Below are 25,024 nucleotides of genomic sequence, written 5' to 3'. Positions count from 1 at the left end.
CCTGCACGATTTTCATCAAAAACCTTCCACTACTTCCCCTGCAGCTGGCTGTGAGCATAAAATAAGCAGCTCTGAGGGAGAGATCACCAGTCCAAACTGGCCCGACAAGTACCCCAGTCGCAAGGAGTGCACCTGGGTCATCTCTGCCACCTCTGGACACAGAGTCAAGCTGGTAAATGTTTCCATTTTATGCTGAGCTGGTGTTCAACTCTAGATGTGAATCAGAAAGAAAGGAAAACTTTTTTATTAATTCACGGGATATCGTGGCATTGTCCATCCATAATTGCCCCTTGAGAAGTTGGTGGTGAGCTGCCTTCTTGAACCGCTGCAGTCCATGTGGTGCAGGTACACCCACAGCGCTGTTAGGGAGGGAGTTCCAGGATTTTGACCCAGCAACAGTGAAGGAACGGCGATATGTTTCCAAGTCAGGATGGTGAGTGGCTTAGAAAGGAACTTCCAGGTGGTGGTGTTCCCATGTGTCTGCTGCCCTTGTCCTTGTCAATGGTAGTGTTCATGGGTTTGGAAGGTGCTGTCGAAGGAGCCTTGGTGAATTCCTGCAGTGCATCTTGTAGAAGCTGCATACTTTTGCCACTGTGCATAGAGGGAGTGAATGTTTTGCATTTATGTAGTGCCTTTCATAATTTCAGGATGTCCCAAAATGCTTTGCAGTCAATTAAGTTCTTGAGTGAAGACACAAGGTACAGAACTCAGGAAGGATATGAAACCTGGAGAAAACAGGGTCTCAGCCTCGCTGGAGTACTGCATCCAAACCTGGGCATGGTACTTAGGGAAGTACTTTGGAGAGGGTGCAGGGAAGGTTTACCAGAACGGTACCTGTAGTGAGCGATGACACTCACATGGAGAGAGTAGAGAAGCTGGGATTGTTCTCCTTGGAGCTGAAAAGGGTAAGAGAAGATTAAACTGAGGTGCTTAAAATCATGGAGGGCTTTCAGAGTGAATCAAGAGGAACCTCCAATAGCTGAAGCCTTGATAACCAGAGGGCAGAGATGGAAGATGAAAAAGAACCAGAAACAAGATGGGAAAATCTGTTTATGCAGCAATTGGTTAGGATTTGGGACACTCTGTCTGAGAGTGTGGTAAATATAGATTCAATCGAAGCCTTCAGAAAGGAATTGGATAAATACTTGAAGGAGAAAAACATTGTAGGAACATGGGGTAAGAACAGGGGAAGTGGAACTAACTGGATTGTTCTAGGAAAGAGTTGCTACTGACTGAATGGCCTCCTATTGTGCTGTTCTATTCTATGATTCTTATCAAAATGTAGTCACTGTTGTAATCTAGCAGCCAATATGTGCACAGCAAGCTCCCACGATCAGCAATGTTATAATGACTCGATAATCTGCTTTAATGATATTGATTGAGGGATAACTATTGGCCAGGATGCCGGGGAGAATTCTGTCCTTCAAATAATGCCACAGGATCTCTTACATTGAGAGATGCCAGAGTTTAATATCCCGCCTGAAAGACTGACAGTGCAGTATTCCCTCAGTGGTATACTGAGATGCTCAAGTTCCTGGGTAAAAACCCTGGACCTCCCTGCCTAACAGCACTGTGGGTGAAGCTACACCACATAGACTGCAGCAGCTCAAGAAGGCAGCTCACCACCACTTTCTCAAGGGCAATTAGGGATGGGCAATAAATGCTGGCCCGGCCAACGAAGCTCACATCCCGTGAATGAATTTTAAAAATAAATAACACCATTGCCATTGATCCTAGGGTTGGGAACTGGGTGCTGCTCTTTCATCTCTGGACCTGCTTTAGATGGGGTAAAAATCTCCCCCTCTGGTGGTACGAGTTCTACAGTAAATAACGTTTTGCTGAAAAAAGAGACATGCTGTCAAAGCTTTTCATCTTGCACTCATCTTTGCGAGAATACCAAATCTAAAGGGAACAACAATGCATGAGAAGAGTGCTGGTTGACAAGTGGACTCTGTTTGGTAGAGGCACTGCCATGTAGAATGCACCAGGGAAGAGTAACTGCCAAGCTTTGTTTAAATTCAAACCAGGCAGGTCGACTCTGGTCAAGGCATTGCCATGGGGAATGAACCAAGGAATGGCTGTCCCCCAAGCTTTTATTTAGTTGGGAAAGGTGCAATGCGTGGACATGCTCCTTCTGTTTACAAAGGACAGGGACAGGAAATAAAGTTGAAGCTTCTCCCCATCTGAGCCTTTGGCTTGGAGCTGTTGGCAATCCCACTGGTGAGGTGGTTTGGGAAGTTGGATAGTATTCCATTGACGTAGTTGGTGGCAGCTGTCACTGCTCGAAGAAAGATTTGAGATTAGAAGGAACCTGTTGTCTCGGAGAACTGGGATTGAATCTTTTCCCATTAGCGGTGGGACTAAAACCCTTTGAGCTTTTGCCCAATAGGCCTTCAACGAGTTTGAAATTGAACAGCATCAAGAATGCATTTATGACCATCTGGAGGTTTACGACGGGTCCAATGAGAAGTCGGCCATCCTGGGGCGTTACTGTGGGAGCAGGAAACCAGAAGCCATTGTCAGCACAGGGAACAAAATGTTCATCAAATTCCTGTCTGATGCTTCAGTCCAGAGGAAAGGCTTTCAGGCCAAACACAGCACAGGTGAGAGCAGTGACTGCAACTCAGAAAATGAGCTCAAAGGAACACTGTCTTCATCAGAGGGTCTGTCAAACTGTCCTGTCATCAACAAACTTTCTTCTCTTCCATGTGTTTTCTTAGTCAGTCATGAGTCTTATACTCTGAGGACCAGCGCTGACTCCCAGAATATCAGGCCAGCCTCCTGAGATGGTTCAAGTTAGCAGATCCGTTTTTCACACACTCCCCATTTCCACCCTCAGTATCACTCTAATCTCCCCCATCAGCCGGCTGCAGACTCCAACACTGCCAAGGTTGGAGGTAGAGACCTGACTCCCAGGACACCAAACCCTGCCCTTGTTACACGGGGCACCTTCCAGTGTCAGTCTGCATTGTAACACTCACTGTAAACGCAGCCTCCTGACCTTCTGAACCAACTTGCCTTCACTGAGATGTTTATTGATTGACGAGAGGTTCCTGCACTGTCACACCCTTGGGTAGAACAGTATGTACTTGGCTGGACTGTGGAATGCATTTGAACTGTCTGGGCACACTCGCTAATGGACATGGTCCACATTTCTAATCCAGCATTAACTGGTCCAAAAACTCACCCAGAGTTGTCACGTTCTTCCGAATTTAGGCCTGGCCTGTGTCTTGGTCATCAAGGGACAGAGTTTATCTGAGTGGCGAGCATTAGCTGTTAACATTGCGCTATCTGAGTGGCCCGTGTTCCATTCACAGTACCAGATTCAATGGGCAGGAAATTTGTGAAATGCAGAAGGGAGATAATGGTTTGATGATGTTCCTGGACTGCGAGGTGAATACATAGTGGAGCGTTTTGTCCTTGCCTTTACTCAATCCAACAATTTGTCGCTTTTCAGAGTGCGGAGGACATCTGAAAGCCGAGGTCAGAACCAAACATCTCTACTCGCACGCTCAGTTCGGAGACAATAACTACCCCGGGCAGTCGCACTGTGACTGGGTGATTGTGGCAGAGAACGGTTATGGGGTGGAGCTGATATTTCAGACGTTTGAAATCGAAGAGGAGGATGACTGTGGATATGATTACATGGAGCTGTACGATGGTCATGACAGTGTTGCCCCGAGACTGGGCAGATTCTGTGGATCAGGGGTAAGGCTTCACTGGCAGTGATAGGATCAGTTCGTAAACAAGAACTCAGAGGCTGGTAGATGATGTCTGTGTTATTACTTAGATACACACACTGCTGCCTGTGTGATTACTGAGATACACACGACGCTGTCTCTGTTATTACTGAGACACACACAGGCACCGCCCTCTGTGCTATTACTGACACACACACCGCTGACTGCGTCATTAGTGAGATACATACACTGCTCTCTGTGTTATTACTAGGACACTCAGATCACTCGCTGTGTTATTCTGTGTTATGACAGAGACACACACAATGCTGGCTGTGTTATTATGGAGAGAAACACACCATGCCTGTGTTATTACTGATACACTAACACCGCTGTCTATGTCATTACTGAGACACCTACACACGACTGCCTGTTTTATTACTGAGACACTGTCAAGGTTGTCTGTGTTATTAATGAGACACACACACTGCTGTCTATTATTACTGAAACACACACACCTCTGTCTGTGTTATTACTGATACACACACACCACTTGTCTCTTATTACTGACACACATACCGCTGTCTGTGTTATTACTGAGACACTGACACCGTTGCCTGTGTTCTTACTGAGATAGAACCATAGAACCAAAGAACACTACAGCACAGAAAACAGGCCATTCGGCCCTTCTAGTCTGTGCCAAAATATTATTCCGCTAATCCCATTGACCTGCACCCAGTCCATAACCCTCCAGACCTCTCCCATCCATGTATCTATCCAATTTATTCTTAAAACTTAAGAGTGAGCCCGCATTTACCACGTCAGATGGTAGCTCATTCCACACTCTCACCACTCACTGAGTGAAAAAGTTCCCCCCAATGTTCCCCCTAAATCTTTCCCCTTTCACCCTAAAGCCATGTCCTCTCATGTTTATCTCTCCTAATCTAAGTGGAAAGAGCCTACTCGCATTTACTCTGTCTATACCCCTCATAATTTTGTAAACTTCTATCAAATCTCCCCTCATCCTTCTACACTCCAAGGAACTCCCTAACCTGTTTAATCTTTCCCTGTAACTCAACTCCTTAAGACCCGGCAACATCCTAATAAATCTTCTCTGCACTCTCTCAATCTTACTGACATCCTTCCTGTAGTTAGGTGACCAGAACTGCACACAATACTCCAAAGATGGCCTCACCAATGTCTTATACAACCTCACCATAATATCCCAACTCCTATACTCAATACTTTGATTTATGAAGGCCAGTATGCCAAAAGCTTTCTTTACAATCCTGTCTACCTGTGACGCCACTTTCAGGGAACTATGTATCTGAACTCCCAGATCCCTTTGTTCCTCCACACTCCTCAGTGCTCTACCATTTACTGTGTATGTCCTAACTTGGTTTGACCTTCCAAAATGCAACACCTCACACTTTTCTGCATTAAATTCCATCTGCCATTTTCTGGCCCATTTTTCCAGTTGGTCAAGATCCTTCTGCAAGCTTTGAAAGCCTTCCTCACTGTAATATACTGCTGCTGTATTCTTACACACCACTTGTCTGTGTTATTACTGAGACACTGAAACCACTATCTGTGTTATTACTGAGACACGCACACCACTGCCTGTGTTATTACTGTGGCACTGTCTCTGTTAGTACTGAGACACGTATTCTGCTATATGTCTTATTACCAGAACACACACACTGCTGTGTGTGTTATTACTGAGACATTGGAACTTCTGTCTGTGTGATTACTGAAACACATACACCACACTATTATTACTGAGACATTCACACTGCTGTCTGTGTTATTACTGAGAAACCCACACACCACTGTCTGTGTCATTACTGAAGCGCACACTGCTGTCACATGGTTTAATCCTCTCTCTGTGCAGAAGATGATGTGTATTGGTTTCAGCACCCACCGTCTCTGCTTTGGCTTTCGCAGATTGAGCAAGGACAGCAGCATATTTGTCCTTGTTTAATGTCCTCAATGCTCGCACTCCACACGCTATTTGGATCAAATAGCAGAGGTAAAAAGTGCACATTACAGTCTTTGGACCCTTACACCAGACTGAGTAATCACCTACAGGAGAGTCGAATTAGACTGGGTGGATATTAAATGGCGTGGGGACTCAGAGGGAGAGTGGGATTAGATTGGGTGTGATATTAAAGGGTGTGGGGAGTGAGGGGGAGAGTAGGATTAGACTGGGTGGGATATTAAAGGGTGCGGGGAGTGAGGGGGAGAGCAGGATTAGACTGGGTGGGATATTAAAGGGTGTAGGGAGAGCAGGATTAGACTGGGTGGGATATTAAAGGGTGTGGGGACTCAGAGGGAGAGCGGGATTAGACTGGGTGGGATATTAAAGGGTGCAGGGAGTGAGGGGAGAGCAGGATTAGACTGGGTGGGATATTAAAGGGTGCAGGGAGTGAGGGGGAGAGCAGGATTAGACTGGGTGGGATATTAAAGGGTGCTCCGCTGGCTAGTCCAGCATTTATTGCCCATCCCCAGTTGCCCTTGAGAAGGTGGTGGTGAGCTGCCTTCTTGAACCGCTGCAGTCCATGCGGTGTAGGTACACCCGCAGTGCTGTTAGGGAGGGAGTTCCAGGATTCTGACCCAGCGACAGTGAAGGATATATTTCCAAGTCAGGGTGGTGAGTGACTTGGAGGGGAACTTCCAGGTGGTGGTGTTCCCATCTGTCTGCTGCCCTTGCCCTTGTCGATGGTATGGTCATGGGTTTGGAAGGTGCTGTCGAAGGAGCCTTGGTGAATTCCTGCAGTGCATCTTGTAGATGTTACTCACTGCTGCTACTGTGGAGTAGGGAGTGAATGTTTGTGGATGTGGTGCCCATCAAGTGGGCTGCTTTGTCCTGGATGGTGTCGAGCTTCTTGAGTGTTGTGGAAGCTGCACTCATCCAGGCAAGTGGAAAGTATTCCATCACACTCCACTTTTGATTTCAATCAGAAATAGCAAATGGAAGAGTTTGGACCTTTCTGCTCTGGGACTTATGTTCAATCTCTGTCACTAATATCCCTGACCTTAATTATAGTACAAAATGCATACAGGAAACCTTCTTAAAATAATTCCTCCATGAGTAGACGCCTGGCTTGTGACCATAAGATGTAGGAGCAGAAGGAGGCCATTCAGCCCATCGAGTCTGCTCCACCATTCAATGAGATCATGCCTGATCTGATAATCCTCAGATTGCTTCAGCTAGCTCTATTGAACTGATCAAATTAATTCTCCTTTCTGTTTTCTTAGCCCCCAGAGGAGATCTATTCTGCAGGAGACTCGATAATGATTCGATTCCACAGTGATGACACTATCAATAAGAAAGGTTTCCACGCTCGATATACCAGCACAAAATTTCAGGATGAATTGCACATGAGGAAGTAACCAGATCAGGGCCTTAAACAAGGACTGCATAGAGACCGTTGTGTTTTGCTACCATTGTACCTTCGACCCAGGAGGGTGGGAACTGAGAGCCACTTGTGATATTAGTTCAAATCGACTATGATTCAGGACCAGAAAACAAGATTTTCTCTTTTCAAATTATCTTTTTGATGTTATGTACCTCTTTATTTCACAAAGCATTTTGTTTATCCAATTATTGTAGCTCAAAAGAAACTGTAAAATGAAACACTGTGACTTCTTAGAATTAGATTCCCATCCCCTTCATTCCCAACCCAGTCACACCCAACCCCTTCATTCCCAACCCAGTCACTCTCATCCCAGTCACACCCGTCCCCTTCATTCCCAACCCAGTCACTCCCATCCCCTTCATTCCCAACCCAGTCACACCCATCCCCTTCATTCCCAACCCAGTCACTCCCATCCCAGTCACACCCGTCCCCTTCATTCCCAACCCAGTCACACCCATCCCCTTCATCCCCATCCTAGTCACCCCCATCCCCTTCATTCCCATCCCAGTCACACCCATCCCCTTCATTCCCAACCGAGTCACTCCCATCCCAGTCACACCCATCCCCTTCATTCCCAACTCAGTCACACCCATCCCAGTCACCCCCATCCTAATCACACCCATCCCCGTCACACCCATCCCCTTCATTCCCAACCCAGTCACACCCATCCCCTTCATTCCCAACCCAGTCACACCCATCCCCTTCATTCCCAACCCAGTCACTCCCATCCCAGTCACACCCGTCCACTTCATTCCCAACCCAGTCACTCCCATCCCAGTCACACCCGTCCCCTTCATTCCCAACCCAGTCACACCCATCCCAGTCACTCCCATCCCAGTCACACCCATCCCCATCATTCCCAACCCAGTCACACCCATCCCAGTCACACCCATCCCCTTCATTCCCAACCCAGTCACACCCATCCCCATCATTCCCAACCCAGTCACACCCATCCCCTTCATTCCCAACCCAGTCACACCCATCCCCATCATTCCCAACCCAGTCACACCCATCCCCTTCATTCCCAACCCAGTCACACCCATCCCAGTCACACCCATCCCCTTCATTCCCAACCCAGTCACACCCATCCCCTTCATTCCCAACCCAGTCACACCCATCCCAGTCAAACCCATCCCAGTCACACCCATCCCAGTCACTCCCATCCCAGTCACACCCATCCCCTTCATTCCCAACCCAGTCACACCCATCCCAGTCACACCCATCCCAGTCACTCCCATCCCAGTCACATCCATCCCCTTCATTCCCAACCCAGTCACTCCCATCCCAGTCACTCCCATCCCAGTCACACCCATCCCTTCATTCCCAACCCAGTCACACCCATCCCAGTCACACCCATCCCATTCACACCCATCCCAGTCACACCCATCCCAGTCACACCCATCCCATTCACACCCATCCCAGTCACACCCAGCCCAGTCACTCCCATCCCATTCACACCCATCCCTTCATTCCCAACCCAGTCACACCCATCCCAGTCACACCCATCCCAGTCACACCCATCCCAGTCACACCCAGCCCATTCACTCCCATCCCAGTCACACCCATCCCAGTCACACCCATCCCAGTCACACCCATCCCAGTCACACCCATCCCATTCACTCCCATCCCATTCACTCCCATCCCATTCACTCCCATCCCATTCACACCCATCCCAGTCACTCCCATCCCATTCATACCCAATTCATTAATTCTCTTCCCAGTCACTCCCTCCCCATTCATTCCCATCCCATTCACTCCCACCCCATTCACTCCCATCCCATTCATTCCCATCCCAGTCACCCCCATCCCATTCGCCTCCATCCCATTTACTTCCATCCCAGTCACTCCCAGCCCATTCACTCCCATCCCAGTCAGTCTCATCCCAGTCACTCCCATCCCAGTCACTCCCCTCCCATTCACTCCCAACTCATTAATTCTCTTCCCAATCACCCCCATCCCATTCACTCCCATCCCATTCATTCCCATCCCAATCACCCCCATCCCATTCACCCCCATCCCATTCACTCCCATCCCAATCACCCCCATCCCATTCATTCTCATCCCAATCACCCCCATCCCATTCACTCCCATCCCATTCACTCCCACCCCATTCACTCCCATCCCATTCTCTCCCAGCCCATTCACTCCCACCCCATTCACTCCCATCCCATTCTCTCCCATCCCATTCTCTCCCAGCCCATTCACTCCCACCCCATTCACTCCCAGCCCATTCACTCCCATCCCAGTTACTCCCATCCCATTCACTCCCATCCCATTCACTCCCATCCCATTCACTCCCAGCCCATTCACTCCCATCCCATTCACCCCCATCCCAGTCACTCCCATCCCAGTCACTCCCATCCCATTCACTCCCATCCCATTTACTCCCATCCCATTCATTCCCATCCCATTCACCCCTATCCCTTTCATTCCCATCCCATTCACTCACATCCCCGTCGTTCCCACCCCTTTCATTCCTGTCCCAGTCACCCCCATCCCAGTCACCCCCATCCCGTTCACCCCCATCCCATTCAACCCTATCCCAGTCACTGCCATTCCAGTAGGTAAAGGAATCTTTTCCCGTGCTTTTCAGACACGCTTTCCCCGGGAGTGACTGACATCATGTTTCAAGCTGTGTCAGTGGCAGGGTGATTTTCCGCTCAGTGGTCACAGTTAAATGCTAGAAGAACACAATGAGTTGCTGAATTCTAGTCGTCATTTCACACGGGCATTTGTAATTTCAAGAAGCTGCGAATAGTTCTTTCAACCTTTGAAATGTTACAGGAAAAAAGAGGTGGAGAGATTAACCACTAAGTTTTAAACATATATATGAATAAGCTGTTTAGCTCCTTGAACATTAAACACAAAGTTTGAGAGTGAGCAGCAGGTGCTACTGTGTTGAAAAATAGTTGGTGATGTTTTGCACCAGATCAGCCTGTAACTCGAGTGGCTGTGATGTAACTCGAGTGGCTGTGATGTGGTTATAACATTTCATTGAGGAAAAATTCTTTGAAAAAAAATGCTTTGATACTTTCAGAAATGAGGAGTTTGATGAAGATCCTCTGCTTGCATGAAAACTGCTAGTGATTCTGTTCTGAAAGCTGTTTTTAACCCAACACGTTATATATGCATGAAAAAGAACGGTAAAGTAAGCCTTAATTCTAGTGAAATATTCTACAGAACTGCCTGCTGCTCCTGTGCGTTTGAAGCTGTATTTAGTAGATGGTTGTAGACATTCCCCATAGATTAATAATGCTCTGTTCATTATTTATTCCTAAAGGAGAAACACAGTATGACAGAGGTGTGGATGGGTGTGCTATTGCTCCAACTCAGTACATTTTTGTGTTGTATGTAAAGGAGTGACACGTTCTTTTCAAATACCATGCAATGTATTTAACGTAAAAGCAGAACTCCCCCAAGAATTACATCATCACCTCTTTAAAAAAAATACAGAAAAAGTACTTGCAAAGTACCATCTTCTGGGCTGATTATGGAGTGTAAGTGCCTGAAAGGTACAAAGTTTACCAAAAATGCTTTTATTCTTGATTTATAATTTCTTTTTTCCATTGGAACATGAAATAAAAAAAAAAGATTTTTTAAAAGGTTCATTGAAGATATGATGTAGACCATTCATTGATGAATGCAACAGCACAGGGATCGAGTTGGACTGGATTGCTCCACAGGTAACCAGCATGGACTCAATGGGCTGAATGGCCTCCTTCTTTTCCATAAAGGACTAAGACTCTATGATGAGTTATTTATGTGAGGATTAAGTTTGACATCTGTCCATGTAATGTTAGATCCCAAGATAAGGTCAAGATGGATAATGCTATTTGGAACCGATGGCAGGAAGATGCAGCTAAGGGTTTGATGCAGGTTGTGTGGAGGAGGTGGTGCAGACTGTCAGTACCAGATCAACTGCCCCACAAAATGGCAATGCAGTGCTAGCTGGCCAAGTTTGGTGTTGACACCGGATGCTGAGACAATGCTGGAAGTGTCATTGCTTCTGTGAGCCATCCGTTAACAATCACTGTAACCACGGAGATGAATGAGAGAGTTAATATATGCATAAGGTTTCTCAACAAACTCTCAAACAGCCACACATCACTCTTGCACCATTCCCCTATACCTTAACCCACTTTGATTATAATGGTGTAGTAGTATTTGAGTGGAAAATGAAGGTCTTGTTAAGCATGATCACAATGGAAGACAAACAAGGAGCAGGAGTGGGCCATTCAGCCCCTCTAACCTGCTCCGCTATTTAATAAGATCATGGCTGATCTTGTACTAACCTGAAATCTGCATCCCACCTACTGCCGATAACCTATCACCCTCTTGCTTACCAAGAATCCACCTCTGCCTTATAAATATGCAAAGACTCTGCTTCCACCACCTTTTCAGGAAGAGTTCCAAAGACTCATAACCCTCTGAGTGAAAATATTTTGCCTCATTTATGTTTTAAATGGGTGATTGCTTATTTTTAACCAGTGACCTATAGTTCTAGATTCTCCCACAAGAGGAAACACCTTCTCCACATCCACCCTGTCAAGACCCCTCAGGATCTTATGTTTCAATCAATTTGCCTCTTACTCTTCTGAACTCCAGTGGATACAAGCCTAGTCTGTCCAACCTTTCCTCATAAGACAACCCACCCATTCCAGGTATTAGTCTGATAAACCTTCTCTGAACTGCTTCCAACACATTTATATCCTTTCTTAAATAAGGTGACCAATACTGTACACTGTACTCCAGATGTGGTCTCACGAGTGCCCTGTACAACTGAAGCATAGACTCCATACTATTAACATTCTATTAGCTTTCCTAATTACTTGCTGTATTTGCATTCTAGCCTTTTATGATTCATGCACTAAGACACTCAGATCCCTCTCCACCTCAGAGCTCTGCAATCGCTCACCTTTTAGATAATATGCTTCTCTTTTATTCTTCCTGCCAAAATGAACAGTTTCACTTTTTCCACATTAAACGCCATCTTCCAGATCTTTACCTACTCACTTAACCTATCTATATCTGTTTGTAGCCTGCTTATATCCTCTTCACAACTTACTTTCCTACCTATATTTGTGTTATCAGCAAGTTTGGCAACCGTCCCATCCATCCCTTCATCTAAGTCATTTGTATAAATTGTGACACTGAGGCCCCAGCGCTGATCCCTGTGCCACAACACTCATTACATCTTGCCAAACTGAAAAAGACCCATTTATGCCTACTCTCTGCTTCATGTTAGCTAGCCAATCTTCTATCCATGCCAATATGTTACCTCCTATACTTGGGTAAAATGAAATGTTAAATTAATTCCCTGGACCTTAAGTCAGCAACAATGAAGTGCCCCCAGTGGTGGAAAGGTCAATAGCAGCAGGACTAAGGAGGAAGCTTACCCCAGCTGGGCAGATACACTGGGCAGCCAGGGGGTGATGGGGAACCTGGAGGAGAGTCAGCTTCAGGTTAGTAGGAGGATGGAGCACTAACTGAGTTGACTGTGGCTACGATATTCTGATATATTGGAAGGGCTCTTTTCATTGGCCAATACCTTTTCTCCAACCACAAGTGAAGGTACATCCTCCAGAACTGAATGGCTTCCATGTCCATCACAGGGGCTGCACATTTAGGGAGTGAAGATGTAGGGGCCTCCTGAGACATCCTCTCATTCATGGCATTGTACTGATTCCAAGACAGCCAGACACCGCTGGTGGGGTTGGGTGAGGGGGTTGGGCGCGTGTGAAGAGACAGAGGCTATGGGTGGAATCTTTTTGAGGCATCAGTGGTCTCGTCTGTTGGCTCTAGACCCAGCGAGAGACCCGCGCTGCAACTTTTTGGGAAGGCCTGCCGAACCACAAGCCTATCAGGCAGCGGTGAGGTCCGCCTCCCCCTGAAATCAACTCCCTGGGGGCAAAAGCCCCACCTAGTGAGAGCTGCTGGCCAATCAGAGGACAGCAGCTCTTGTGCTCAGCAGCCCCACTGGGGAGGTGGTAGCTACAGCCAGAAGGACAGGGACCTGAGTCCCAGGATCGGTGAGCAACCCAGGCCACAGGTAAGTAATGTGGGGGGATGTGTCTACAGGGTGGGTTGACGGGAAGAGGGATGTAGGGGGGTCAGCAGCAAAGTCGGGGGTGGCTGTCAGTGGGACCACCCCTTCCCAATGCCCAGTCCCTCCATCAGGCGCCTGAGTTCCTTTGATCGAGGGACCCCCATCCCCCAGAGGTGACAAGCTATCCACATGGTTTTAGCTGTTGTGTGGAGGGTAAAGGGTTAATGTTAAATATGTAAATAGACAGTCTGCATCAACAGTGATGTAAGATCACATGACAACAGAGCCTACTGAATCCTCAAGTTAAACCTTATACTGTCTATAGTTAGAAGAATGTTTAATAAAAAGTAAAGTTTATCAACAGTCTCTCGATCCTGACCGAGGACAACCTCAGCTAAGTCCCACAACAGTGATAACAGATGGTAGCAGTGGTAAAGACGACGGGAAAGGTACCAAGTTAAAAGAATCTCAGCAAGGCTGAAGACAAAGCCCAACAACTGAAAAAGCAGCAAGCAACAGGACTGTGAGGGAAGGAGAGTGCAGGATAAACACCGACAGAACTCAAAGGCCAGAGCGAAGAAAAACCATGGGAGAAAATGTTACCCTTACCTGAGAGCTTTGAACATGTGGAAGGCCCAGGTCAGGATGAGAAGTGACAATTAGCATCATAGGTTTACCAGGTACAGAACTGCTTCAAGCGGGAATAGCAGAGAAGACTAGCAAGGAAGCGGTTAGTACCCTTCTCCACACCATTGGCAGTAGTGGAGACCACATATTGTTCAGACAGGGCATAAATAAAGAAAGGGTGACAGACAACAATGTTATAAAAGGTTTTGATATATATTTCAGCCTTAGAAATAACACACAGAAAGGGTGAAGTTCAATAGATGTAACAATGACCAGGTGGGAGCTTAGATTTCTTCATTGATGATTTGTATCAACTAACTGAGAATTGTGAATATGGAGCCCTGAGAGAATCACAGATTGTTACAGTGCAGAAGGACACCATTCGGCCCATCGTGTCTGCACCAGCTCTCCAAATGAGCATTATGACTCAGTGCCATTCTCCTGCCTTTTCCCCGTACCCTGCACATTGTTTCTCTTTAAATAATCATCTCATTCCCTCTTGAATGCCTCAGTTGAACCTGCCTCCACCCCACTTCCAGGCAGCGCATTCTAGACCTGAACCACTCGCTGTGTGATAGAGTTTTTTTCTCATGTTGCATTTGCTTCTTTTGCAAATCACTTTAAGTCTGTGCCCTCTCATTCTCGATCCTTTTATGAGTGGGAATGGCTTCTCCACATCTACTCTGTCCAGACCCTTCATGATTTTGAACACCTCTATCAAATCGCCTTTAGCCTTCTCGTCTCCAAGGAGAACAGTCCCAGTCTCTCCAATCTATTTTCATAGCTGAAGTTTCTCATCTCTGAAACCATTTTTGTAAAACTCTTCTGCGCTCCCCCTAAATATGCTCCCATCCTGCCTATAGTGTGGTGCCCAGGACTGTACACAAACTCCAGCTGAGGTCTAACTAGTGTCCTGTTCAATTTCAGCACAACCTCCTAGCTCTTGTACTCTATGCCCCCTGTGATAAAGCCTAGGGTACTGAAGGCAGAGATGTTGGTGTAGTGGTAATCCTACTGTTTGGTAATCCAGAGGCCTAGGTTCTGGGGACATGGGTTCAAATCCCACCATGGCAGCTGGTGAAATTTAAATTCAATTAATAAATCTGAAATATAAAACTAGTCTCAGTAATGGTGACCATGACAGCCATCATCCATTGTCATAAAAACCCATCTAGTTCACTAATGCCCTTTAGGGAAGGAAATCTGCCATCCTTACCTAGTCTGGCCTACATGTGACTCCAGACCCACAGAAATGTGGTTGATTCTTAACTGCTGAGCGAGACACTCAGTTCATAGGGGCAATAAGGGATGGGCAGTAAATGTTGGCCCTGCCAGAGACAACAACAAGCCATGAAGGAATAAAGAAACTCCTCTCTTCTGTCCTGCCACCTTCAATGATCTATACACCCAGGTCCCTCTATTCCTGCACACCCTTTAGAATTGTACCCCATAGTTTATATTGTCTGTCCATGTTCTTCCTACCAAAATGCATCACCTCACATTTCCCCGCATTGAACTTCATCTGCCACCTATCTGCCCACTCCACCAACTTGTCTATGTCCTTTGTCCTCACAGTTTACAATGCTTCTAAGTTTTCTATCATCTGCAAACATTGAAATTGTCCCCTGCACACAAAGATCTAGACCATTAATATATGTCAGGAAATGCAAGAGCCCCACTACAAACCTTCCTCTAGCCCAAAAAATATTCATTAACCATCACTCACTGTTTCCTATCCCTCAGCCAATTTTGTATCCATGTTGCTACTGTCCCTTTTATTCCATGAGCTATAACTTTTCTCACAAGTCTGTTGTGTGGCACTGTATCGAATGCCTTTTGCAAGTCTATATCCACCACATCAACAGCATTATCCTCATCAACCCTCTCTGTTAACTCTTCAAAAAACTCCAGCAAGTTAGTTAAACATGATTTCCCCTTTAGAAATCCATGCTGGCTCTAACTAATCAACCCATATTTTTCCATGTGACAATTAATTCCATCCCAAATAATTGCTTCCAGAAGCTTCCCCACCACCGAAGTTAAACTGACTGGTCTGTAATTGCTGGGCTTATCCTTACAACCTTTTTTGAACTAGGGTGTAATGTTTGCAATTCCCCAATTCTCTGGCACCTCCCCTGAGTCTAGGGATGACTGAAAGATTATGATCAGTGCCTCTGCAATTTCTACTCTCACTTTTTTCAATATCATTGCACATATCTCATCCGGACCCTGTGCCTTATCAACTTTAAACACCAACAGTTTACCCAATACTTATTCCTAATCAATTTTAAACCTTTCCAGTGACTGATTTCCTCATCTGTCACCATGGCCTGGGCAGCATCTGCCTCGTAGGTAAAGACAAATACAAAGTATTCATTTAACACTTTAGCCATGCCTCTTGCCTCTATGTGTAAATCCTCTTTTTGGTCCCTAATCGGCACTCCTCTTCTTTTTTACCACCCTTTTACTATCTGTGTGCCTATAGAAGACTTTGTGATTCCAATTTATGTTAGCTGCAATTCTTTTCTCATAATCCCTCTTTCCTCCTGTTATTTGCTTCTTCACCTCCCCCCTGAACTTTCTGTATTCAGCTTGGTTCTCAATTGTGTTTTCTACTAGACACTTGTCATAAGCATGCTTTTTCTTCTTTATCTTAATTCTATCTCCAGGGAGCTCTGGATTTGATTGCCCTACCCTTCCCTTTTGAGGGAATATACCTTGACTAAGTCTGAATCATTTCTTTTTTCAAGGTAGCCCATTGTTCAGCTATTGTTTTTTCCACCAACCTTTGGTTCCAGTCTATTTGGCCCAGCTCCGTTCTTGCCCCATTGAAGTTGGCTCTCCCCAAGTTAATTATTCTTACTCTGGATTTCACATTGTCCTTTTCTACCGTCAACCTAAACCTTACGCTATAATGATCACTATCTCCTAAATGCTCCTCCATGGACACTTGATCTACTTGGCCCACTTCATTTCCAAGAACTAGGTCCAACAGTGCATTCTTTCTTGCAGGACTGGACACTTTCTTGCAGGACTGTTGAAGATTCTCCTGAACACAATCTCGGAACTCCTGCCCCTCTCCACTCTTTACACTACCACTAACCCAGTCTATATTTGGATAATTAAAGTCCCTCCTTATAACTACTCTATAATGTTTGCATCTCTTTGCAATTTCCCTGCAGATTTGTTCTTCTACATCCTTCTCACTATTTGATGGTCTATAGACTACACCGAGCAATGTAATTGCATCCTTTTTGTTCCTTAGCTCGAGCCAAGTTGATTCTGTCCTTGAACCCTCTGGTACATCCTCTATCTCCAGCGCTGCAATGCTCTCCTTAACCAATACAGCCACCTCCTCCTCCTTTCCTTCCTGCCCTACCTTTCCTGAACACCTTGTACCCAGGAATATCTAACACCCAGTTCTGGCCTTCCTTGAGCCAGGTCTCTGTTATCGCCACAACATACTAACTCCGCATGGCAATCTGCATCTGTAACTCCCCAATTTTATTTACTATACTCCCTGCATTCACATACAGGCAGTATAAAACAAAAACAAAAATACCTGGAAAAACTCAGCAGGTCTGGCAGCATCTGCGGAGAGGGACACAGTTAACATTTCGAGTCCGTGTGACTCTCCAACAGAACTAAGGAAAAATAGAAATGAGGTAAAATATAAGCTGGTTTAAGGGGGGGTGGTGGGATAGGTAGAGCTGGATAGAGGGCCAGTGATAGGTGGAGATAACCAAAAGATGTCATAGACAAAAGGACAAAGAGGTGTTGAAGGTGGTGATATTATCTAAAGGAATGTGCTAATTAAGGGTAGAAAGCAGGACAAACAAGGTACAGATAGCCCTAGTGGGGGTGGGGTGGGGTGAAGGAATCAAAATAGGCTAAAAGGTAGAAATAAAACAATGGATGGAAATACATTTAAAAATAATAGAAATAGGTGGGAAAAGAAAAACCTATATAAATTATTGGAAAAAGGGGGGGTTGGAACAGGGGTGGGGATGGAGGAGAGAGTTCATGATCTAAAGTTGTTGCACTCAATATTCAGTCCGGAAGGCTGTAAAGTGCCTAGTCGGGAGATGAGGTGCTGTTCCTCCAGTTTGCGTTGAGCTACAGGCAGTATAATCCTGATTTAGACTTAATTACTTTCTCCCTTACTCTGACTCTACCTATTAACTTACTATTCTCTATTCTGGTGCTATCTGTCTCTCCCAGTATTTTGTCCACCTTGGCTTTACTCTCTGACATTCCTTCCTGTTTCCCACAGCCCTGCTGAGTTAGTTTAAAGCACCACCCCCAGCCCTCAACAGCACGAGCAAAACACCCCACAAGGAACTCAGTCCCAGCTCTGTTCAGGTGTAACCCGTCCAGCTTTGTACAGGCACCATCTCCCCCAGAGCCAGTCCCAGTGTCCCAGGAATCTAAAGCCCTCCCTCCTGCACTATCTTTCCAGTCACATATTCATCTGCCTTATCCTCCTATTGCTGTACTCACTGGCACGTGGCACTGGGAGTAATCCGGAGATTACTACATTTGAGCTTCTGCTTTCTAATTTTCTACCTAGCTCGCTAAATTCTGTCTGCAGGACCACATCCCAATGTGGACTATGATTTCACCCTCCCCAGGAGAATATCCTGCAATCACTTGGTGACATCCTTGACCTTGGCACTAGGGAGGCAACAAACCATCCTGGAGACACATCTATGGCCACAGAAACACCTGTCTGGATTTCATTGTTGTCGGAGTCTTAGAGGAGACTTTATCAGATTTTCTACTGTTACGGACTGGAGGGGGGATTCATTTAAACAGTCTGGATTTCTCCTCTCACTACCTGTGGGATCAGGTGTCCAGACCCAGAGACTGGGGTTCAGCTGAGGGCCAGGAGAGTGGGGTTTTTTAAAGGAACCTTGACCTCTTTAAGGGATTCCAGTTCAGGGTCCGGCTCTGGCGCTGGCACACCTGGAGAGTTTCAGCTTTTTGTAGGAAAGTTCTTATCTACGTGTAGATGAACCACCCTGACAACCACTGCTCGGGCAAGACTAGGTATGGTGTTGGGAAGAAAACCAACAAATTTCATTGGGAAGGATGAAAGAGGTGCTCATTTCACCAGACAGATTGGCTCAATCTGATCCAGAACTGCCTACAATAGTTGCTGCAGATGCATCACCAACTGGACCAGGAGCAGTACCCTTTCAAACCCAGAAACTTGGTAAACGCAAACCAATGTACCGCACATCTCAATCAATGACTAAAACAGAACAAACATACACTGGAATTGAAAAAGAAGCATTTGCAGCTCCATGGTCTTGTGAGAAGTTTGCTGACCATGTCATGGTCTAACGTTTTCCACTGAGGCATTGGTCACATTATTAAATGGTAAAGAATTAACAGAGATGCCACCAGAGTAAAGAGATTTCATTTGAGATTGATGAGATTCGATACTACAACTGAGTATGTCCAAGGAAAACAAAAACGTGCAGCAGACACATTGTCACAAATTCATGTTGAAAAGCCTGAATGAAAGGACATAAATTTTGTTGAAGATGTGGAGTCCTATACTTCATTGACCACAAAATTCCTACCAGTGAAAACGCAGAGGCTAGATGAAATTCAAAAGGCACAAAAAAAAGGTGAAAAATGTGCTAAAAATTGAGACTACTGCATCAAAGAATGGTCAGAATTCATTCCAAATAACCTCATCCTGAAGCAATACTTTAAGCAAAGAACACACTGCAGAGTTGTGGATGATTTATGATGAGAGATTGGTCATACGTGGAGTCCTCTGACTGGAGATCCTTCGGAGAATACACCAGGTATTACAACGTGTCATGCCAGAGCATGAAATTCTCTTTGGTGGCCGGGAATCTCAAAATCATGAGGAGAAGTGATTTCACACTGCCTAACCAGGAATGGAGAGAAGCATTGATGATTCCATACTTCCATCCAGACCATGGGAACATCTCGGAATGGATCTTTTCAACCCCAAAGGGAAGGTATTCCTCATAGTTCTTGACTATTATTCCAGATGGATCGAGGTAGAGTGTCTACCTGGTCCCACATCAGAAGATGTTGTTATGTTACTAAAAGGAATTTTTGCCATACAAGGCATTCCAGGCCTAGTCATTTCAGGCGATGACCCACAGTTTTCCATGGAATGTTTGAAGCAGTTTGCAGAAGCGTTTGGGTTTATCCACATGACTAGCTCACCCAGTTACCCGCAAGCTAATGAGGAGGCTGAAAGAGCAGTAAGGACAGTAAAGGCTTTACTGAAAGAAAATGACGATATCAACTTGGCATTGTTGAGCTACCATACCACACCACTCCAGAAAGGCCTGCCCCTGTCCAAATTTAAGGAAGATGACTGTGGACTCAACTTCCTGCTCTTCCACACATGTTTATGCTACGCCCCAAGGCAGCAGATATTGAGAGAGTGAAGGAGCAGGAGGACGAGTATTGTGTAAATCAAACCACAAACTATAATCAACACCATGGAGTACAGAACTCCAGGCAGGGGAGTCAGCTTGGGTTCGTAACTAAAATCGTAAAGAGCAAGTTTTGGGAAAAACACTCCATCCACAATCTTAACTTGTGAAGACTGAAAATGGAATAGTGAGAAGAAACAGAATCACACTTCAGTGGAATGGGCCAAATACCCAGACCATCAGGGAGATGACATGGAGGTAGAACTGGTATTTTCTGATGATTCACATACTACTCCGCTGAGTTGAGAGAGAACATGGAGAACTTGAATCCTGTACATCCTTGGGGGCAGATGTAGGTAATATAAATAATGTATTTAATAGAGTCAGAGAATTGGGGGAGATGTAAGATAATGTTAATAATGTATTTAATAGAGTCAGAGCATGGGGGAGATGTAGGATAATGTTAATAATGTATTTAATAGAGTCAGAGAATTGATATAGCATAATGTAAATAATGTATTTAATAGAGTCAGAGAATTGGGGGAGATGTAGGATAATGTTAATAATGTATTTAATAGAGTCAGAGAATTGGGGGAGATGTAGGATAATGTTAATGATGTATTTAATAGAGTCAGAGAATTGGGGGAGATGTAGGATAATGTTAATAATGTATTTAATAGAGTCAGAGAATTGGGGGAGAGGTAAGATAATGTTAATAATGTATTTACTAGAGTCAGAGAATTGATGTAGGATAATGTAAATAATATATTTAATAGAGTCAAAGAATTGGGAAGAGATGGTAGGATAATGTAAATAATATATTTAATATAGTCAGAGACTTTGGGGGAGATGTAGTGTGAAGGGTTAATGTTAAATATGTAAATAAACAGTCTACATCATCAGTGATGTATGATCACATGACAAAAGAGCAAACTGAGGGATGGTTCTATGTGAAGCCTCATGCTAAGCCTTGTCCTGTATTTAGTTAGTAGAATGTATAATAGAAGGTAAAGTTTACCAGCAGCCTGGCCTTCAGCAGTGACTATCGATCCTAGCCAAGGACAACTGAAGCTAAGACCCACTATGATGATAACAGACTGTTCACGCCACATGATGACAGGACTGCCTGCAGCTGGTTTAATACCAGCCGGGACAGGATTAGGCCTGTAAGTGGTTATTAATTGGCTGCTTAAGGCCCTCAATAGGTGATGGGGAGAGAAGGTCGACCTTGGGCCTTCCCATACAGATCCTAATTCTGGCGGATGTGGGAAGTCAGTTGGGTTCCAGTATGCCACAATCCTGCCTCATAATGTGTCCTTGGCCACCTCCAAGTTCACGACCAACAAGAGAAGAGGACTCTGCCATATATCACAGGATAGAGCGTCAGTTGCACAACAATTTCATTTACCAAGAAACAGCTCTATAATAACATGCCAAGTTCAGTACTCTGAAAAAAGTGGCACTCAAAAGCAAAATACTGACGATCTTAACTTATCTGTTACAAATCATTGGTGTTGGGGGTGACACTGCAAGAGAATGATCAAAACTTCGAGAAACCCCACTCTGAAACCAGACTCCTGCAGGTGGCCGTGCCTGAGTGAAGCAGTTTCATTTTCATCGGTCGAGTGGTGTACACAATATTTAACAGTAAACAACACTCGCCAGATTCTTGTCTCAGTTAAATCAGACAGTCAACACACTTCACTCTCAGGATATTGCACAGACAGCAGAAGAATGGCAGGTTTGTCTGCTTTTGTTTGAGAGAGAAATCTCATGCAGCAGGGGACTTCCAACTTCTGTTGAGAACACACCGCCAGATCTATTACATCCACATGAAAAGGAAGGGAGGGCCTTAGTTTAACACCACATCTGAAAGGCAGTGCTTCAGAATCAACCTACAATCCGTGGTTTCTATCTGCAGCACCATTTAAACCCACAATCTTAGGTTGACCAACTCAAACAAGTTTAGATCATAACTATTTTTCTGGGTTCTGATATTGATTCCGCTATCCACATCTTTTTATCGTTCCATGATCAACTATCTTTGCACTGCACCTTTTATTTAATCTCTCCTGCCCTCCACCCTCTCTCAGAGCTTCCCCTTTGTTCTGTCCCTGCTTTCCCTGCCTCTGTACTTGCTTAAAACCTGTTCCGTCTCCAACACCTCCAGGTCCCAATGAAAGCTCATTGAGCTAAAATCACTAACTCAGTTCTTCTCTCCTCTGCCAGTTTTTCCAGCGTTTTCTGATTTTATTTCAGATTTCCAGCATCGGCAATCTTTTGCTTTTGTTTTGGAGTGGAATGGTTTCGAGGGCTGAATGGCCTGTTCCTGGGGTCACTGAGCAGGCAAAATCCAGCTTCGGCTCTGTCCCTGTGCTGTGTTTGCCAGCCTCAGTCCGAGTTTGTGGTGGACGTGGAACAATTGGCCTCAGTGCCTTTTAGCAAGGGGAGGGGACCAAATGAGGCAGGTTTCCCATATCCAATGGCTGCACTGGGAAGTGTTGATTGAGTATAAGGACCTGCTCCCTCTGACACCCACTGACCAGTCTTAGACATGACCACTGCCGATCAGTGCCCAGTGAGGGTCAGTATCCAGATGTTTGAAGCAGAGAATTGAATCTGAGTGAGAACCCAATGCCAGGCAACGCTGAGCTCAGGGATCATCTTTTCTCTATGATTCATAGTTATAGAGTCATAGAGTCTACAGCACAGAAAAAGGCCCTTTGGCCCATTGAGTCTGTGCCGGTCAAACAAGTACCTAACGATTCTAATCCCATTTTCCAGCACTAGGCCCATAGTCTTGTATGCCATGGCATCGCAAGTGCACATCCAAATACTTCTTAAATGTAATGAGGGTATCTACCTCTACCACCCTTTTAGGCAGTGAGTTCCAGATTCCCACCACCCTCTTGGTGAAAAAATTCTTCCTCACATCCCCTCTAAACCTCCTGCCCCTTACCTTAAATCTATGCCCCCTGGTTATTGATCCCTCCACCAAGGGGAAAAGTTCCTTCCTGTCTATCCTATCCGTGCCCCTCATAATTTTATATGCTTCAGTCATGTCCCCCCTCAATCTCCTCTGCTCCAAGGAAAATAACCCCAGTCTATCCAATCTCTCCTCATAACTAAAACTCTCCAGCCCAGGCAACATCCTGGTAAATCTCCTCTGCACTCTCTCTAGTGCAATCACATCCTTCCTATAAAGCAGATTTCAGAACTGCACACAATACTCTAGCTGTGGCCTAATCAGCGTTTTATACAGTTCCAGCATAACCTCCCTGCTCTTATATTCTATGCCTTGGCTAATAAAGGCAAATGTCCCATATGCCTTCTTAACCACATTATCTACCTGTCCCACTACCTTAAGGGACCGGTGGACATGCACACCAAGATCCCTCTGATCCTTGGTATTTCCCAGGGTCCTACCATTCATCGTGTATTCCTGTGCCTTGTTTGTCCTGCCCAAGTGCATCACCTCACACTTATCCAGATTAAATTCCAATTTCCACTGACCAGCCCACCTGATCAGCTCATCTATATCCTCCTGTAATCTAAGACTATCCTCCTCACTATTTACCACCCCACCAATTTTCGTGTCATCCGTGAACTTACTAATCAACCCTCCTACATTCTAGTCTAAATCGTTTATATATACCACAAACAGCAAGGGACCCAACATTGATCCCTGTGGAACCCCACTGGACACAGGCATCCAGTCACAAAAACACCCCTTGACCATCACCCTCTGCTTCCTGCCACTCAGCCAATTCTGGATGCAATTTGCCAGATTGCCTTGAATCCCATGGGCTCTTACCTTCGATATTAGTTTCCCATGTGGGACCTTATCAAAAGCCTTGCTGAAGTCCAAGTTAACTACGTCAAATGCATTGCACTCATCTGCACAACTGGTCACTCCTTCGAAAAATTCAATCAAAAGACATGACCTCCCCTTACCAAAACCATGCTGACTGTCCTTGATTAATCCCTGCCGCTCCAAGTGTAGATTAATTCTGTCCCTCAGAATTGCTTCCAATGGTTTCCCCACCACTGAGGTTAGACTGACTGGCCTGTAGTTCCCTGGTTTATCCCTTCCTCCCTTCTTGAATAACGATACCACATTGGCTGTCCTCCAGTCCTCTGGCACCTCTCCTGTGGCCAGAGAGGTATTGAAAATTATTGCCAGCACCCCTGCTATCTCCTCCCTTGCCTCACTCAATAGCCTGGGATACATTTCATCCGGGCCTGGAGATTTATCTACTTTTAAGCTGGCCAGACCACTTAGAACCTCCTCCATCTCTATACTAATTTCTTTAATTATATCACAGTCCTTCTGCTGATTTCCATACCCACATCGTCCCTCTCACTTGCATGATTTCCCATCTTAACATTTGCTAAATAACAGAAACATTGAACTTCCTGTTACTAAACAATGTTTCACCAGGAGGAAAGCACATTGTTCCAAGCTTGTTGATGGGCTCATTCCGTATGCAAAGTATTTAACGATGCCCATATACAGATGGAGTGACATTTAACTTCCTCATTGATTTGCAATCTTGCACTCCTTGCTAACTCTTTGACCACTGAGTTGAGCTGTGTTTCGATCCAACAACAAATGTTCATTGTTCAACCTGAGGAGCATCCAAGTCTTGGGGATGGTAAGTTAGCAACTTTTTTCTTGCTTCAGTGCATTCAGGGTGTTGATTGGAGGAGCCTGTGTGTTTATACAAGGTATTGAACAGATATTAGCAATATGCGGTATTTTGCAAAGGGACAGGTATTGAACACTTGGACTGATCTGTGACCTTTAGGCTTGATATCAATCGATTC

The 25,024-nt window shown here is 45.3% G+C and overlaps 1 protein-coding gene across 1 annotated transcript in view; it reads left to right on the top strand.

Annotated features, from left to right (window-relative positions):
• The window catches only part of LOC121270718 (tolloid-like protein 2), a 689,999-nt gene extending 682,032 nt beyond the window's left edge, over positions 1–7,967 (top strand). Inside the window, exons 18-21 of the mRNA XM_041176081.1 lie at positions 45–172; positions 2,390–2,603; positions 3,458–3,708; positions 6,936–7,967. Coding sequence (XP_041032015.1) covers positions 45–172; positions 2,390–2,603; positions 3,458–3,708; positions 6,936–7,070 — 728 coding nt within the window. The 3' untranslated portion in view covers positions 7,071–7,967. The remainder of the gene's footprint in view (positions 1–44; positions 173–2,389; positions 2,604–3,457; positions 3,709–6,935) is intronic.
• The last annotated feature ends 17,057 nt before the right edge of the window (positions 7,968–25,024 follow it).

Source organism: Carcharodon carcharias, chromosome 28 (assembly GCF_017639515.1).
Source record: "Carcharodon carcharias isolate sCarCar2 chromosome 28, sCarCar2.pri, whole genome shotgun sequence".
NCBI classification, from domain to species: Eukaryota; Metazoa; Chordata; class Chondrichthyes; order Lamniformes; family Lamnidae; genus Carcharodon; species Carcharodon carcharias.
Note: the sequence above shows the minus strand (reverse complement) of the source record. Positions and strands in the feature narration are given on the sequence as shown.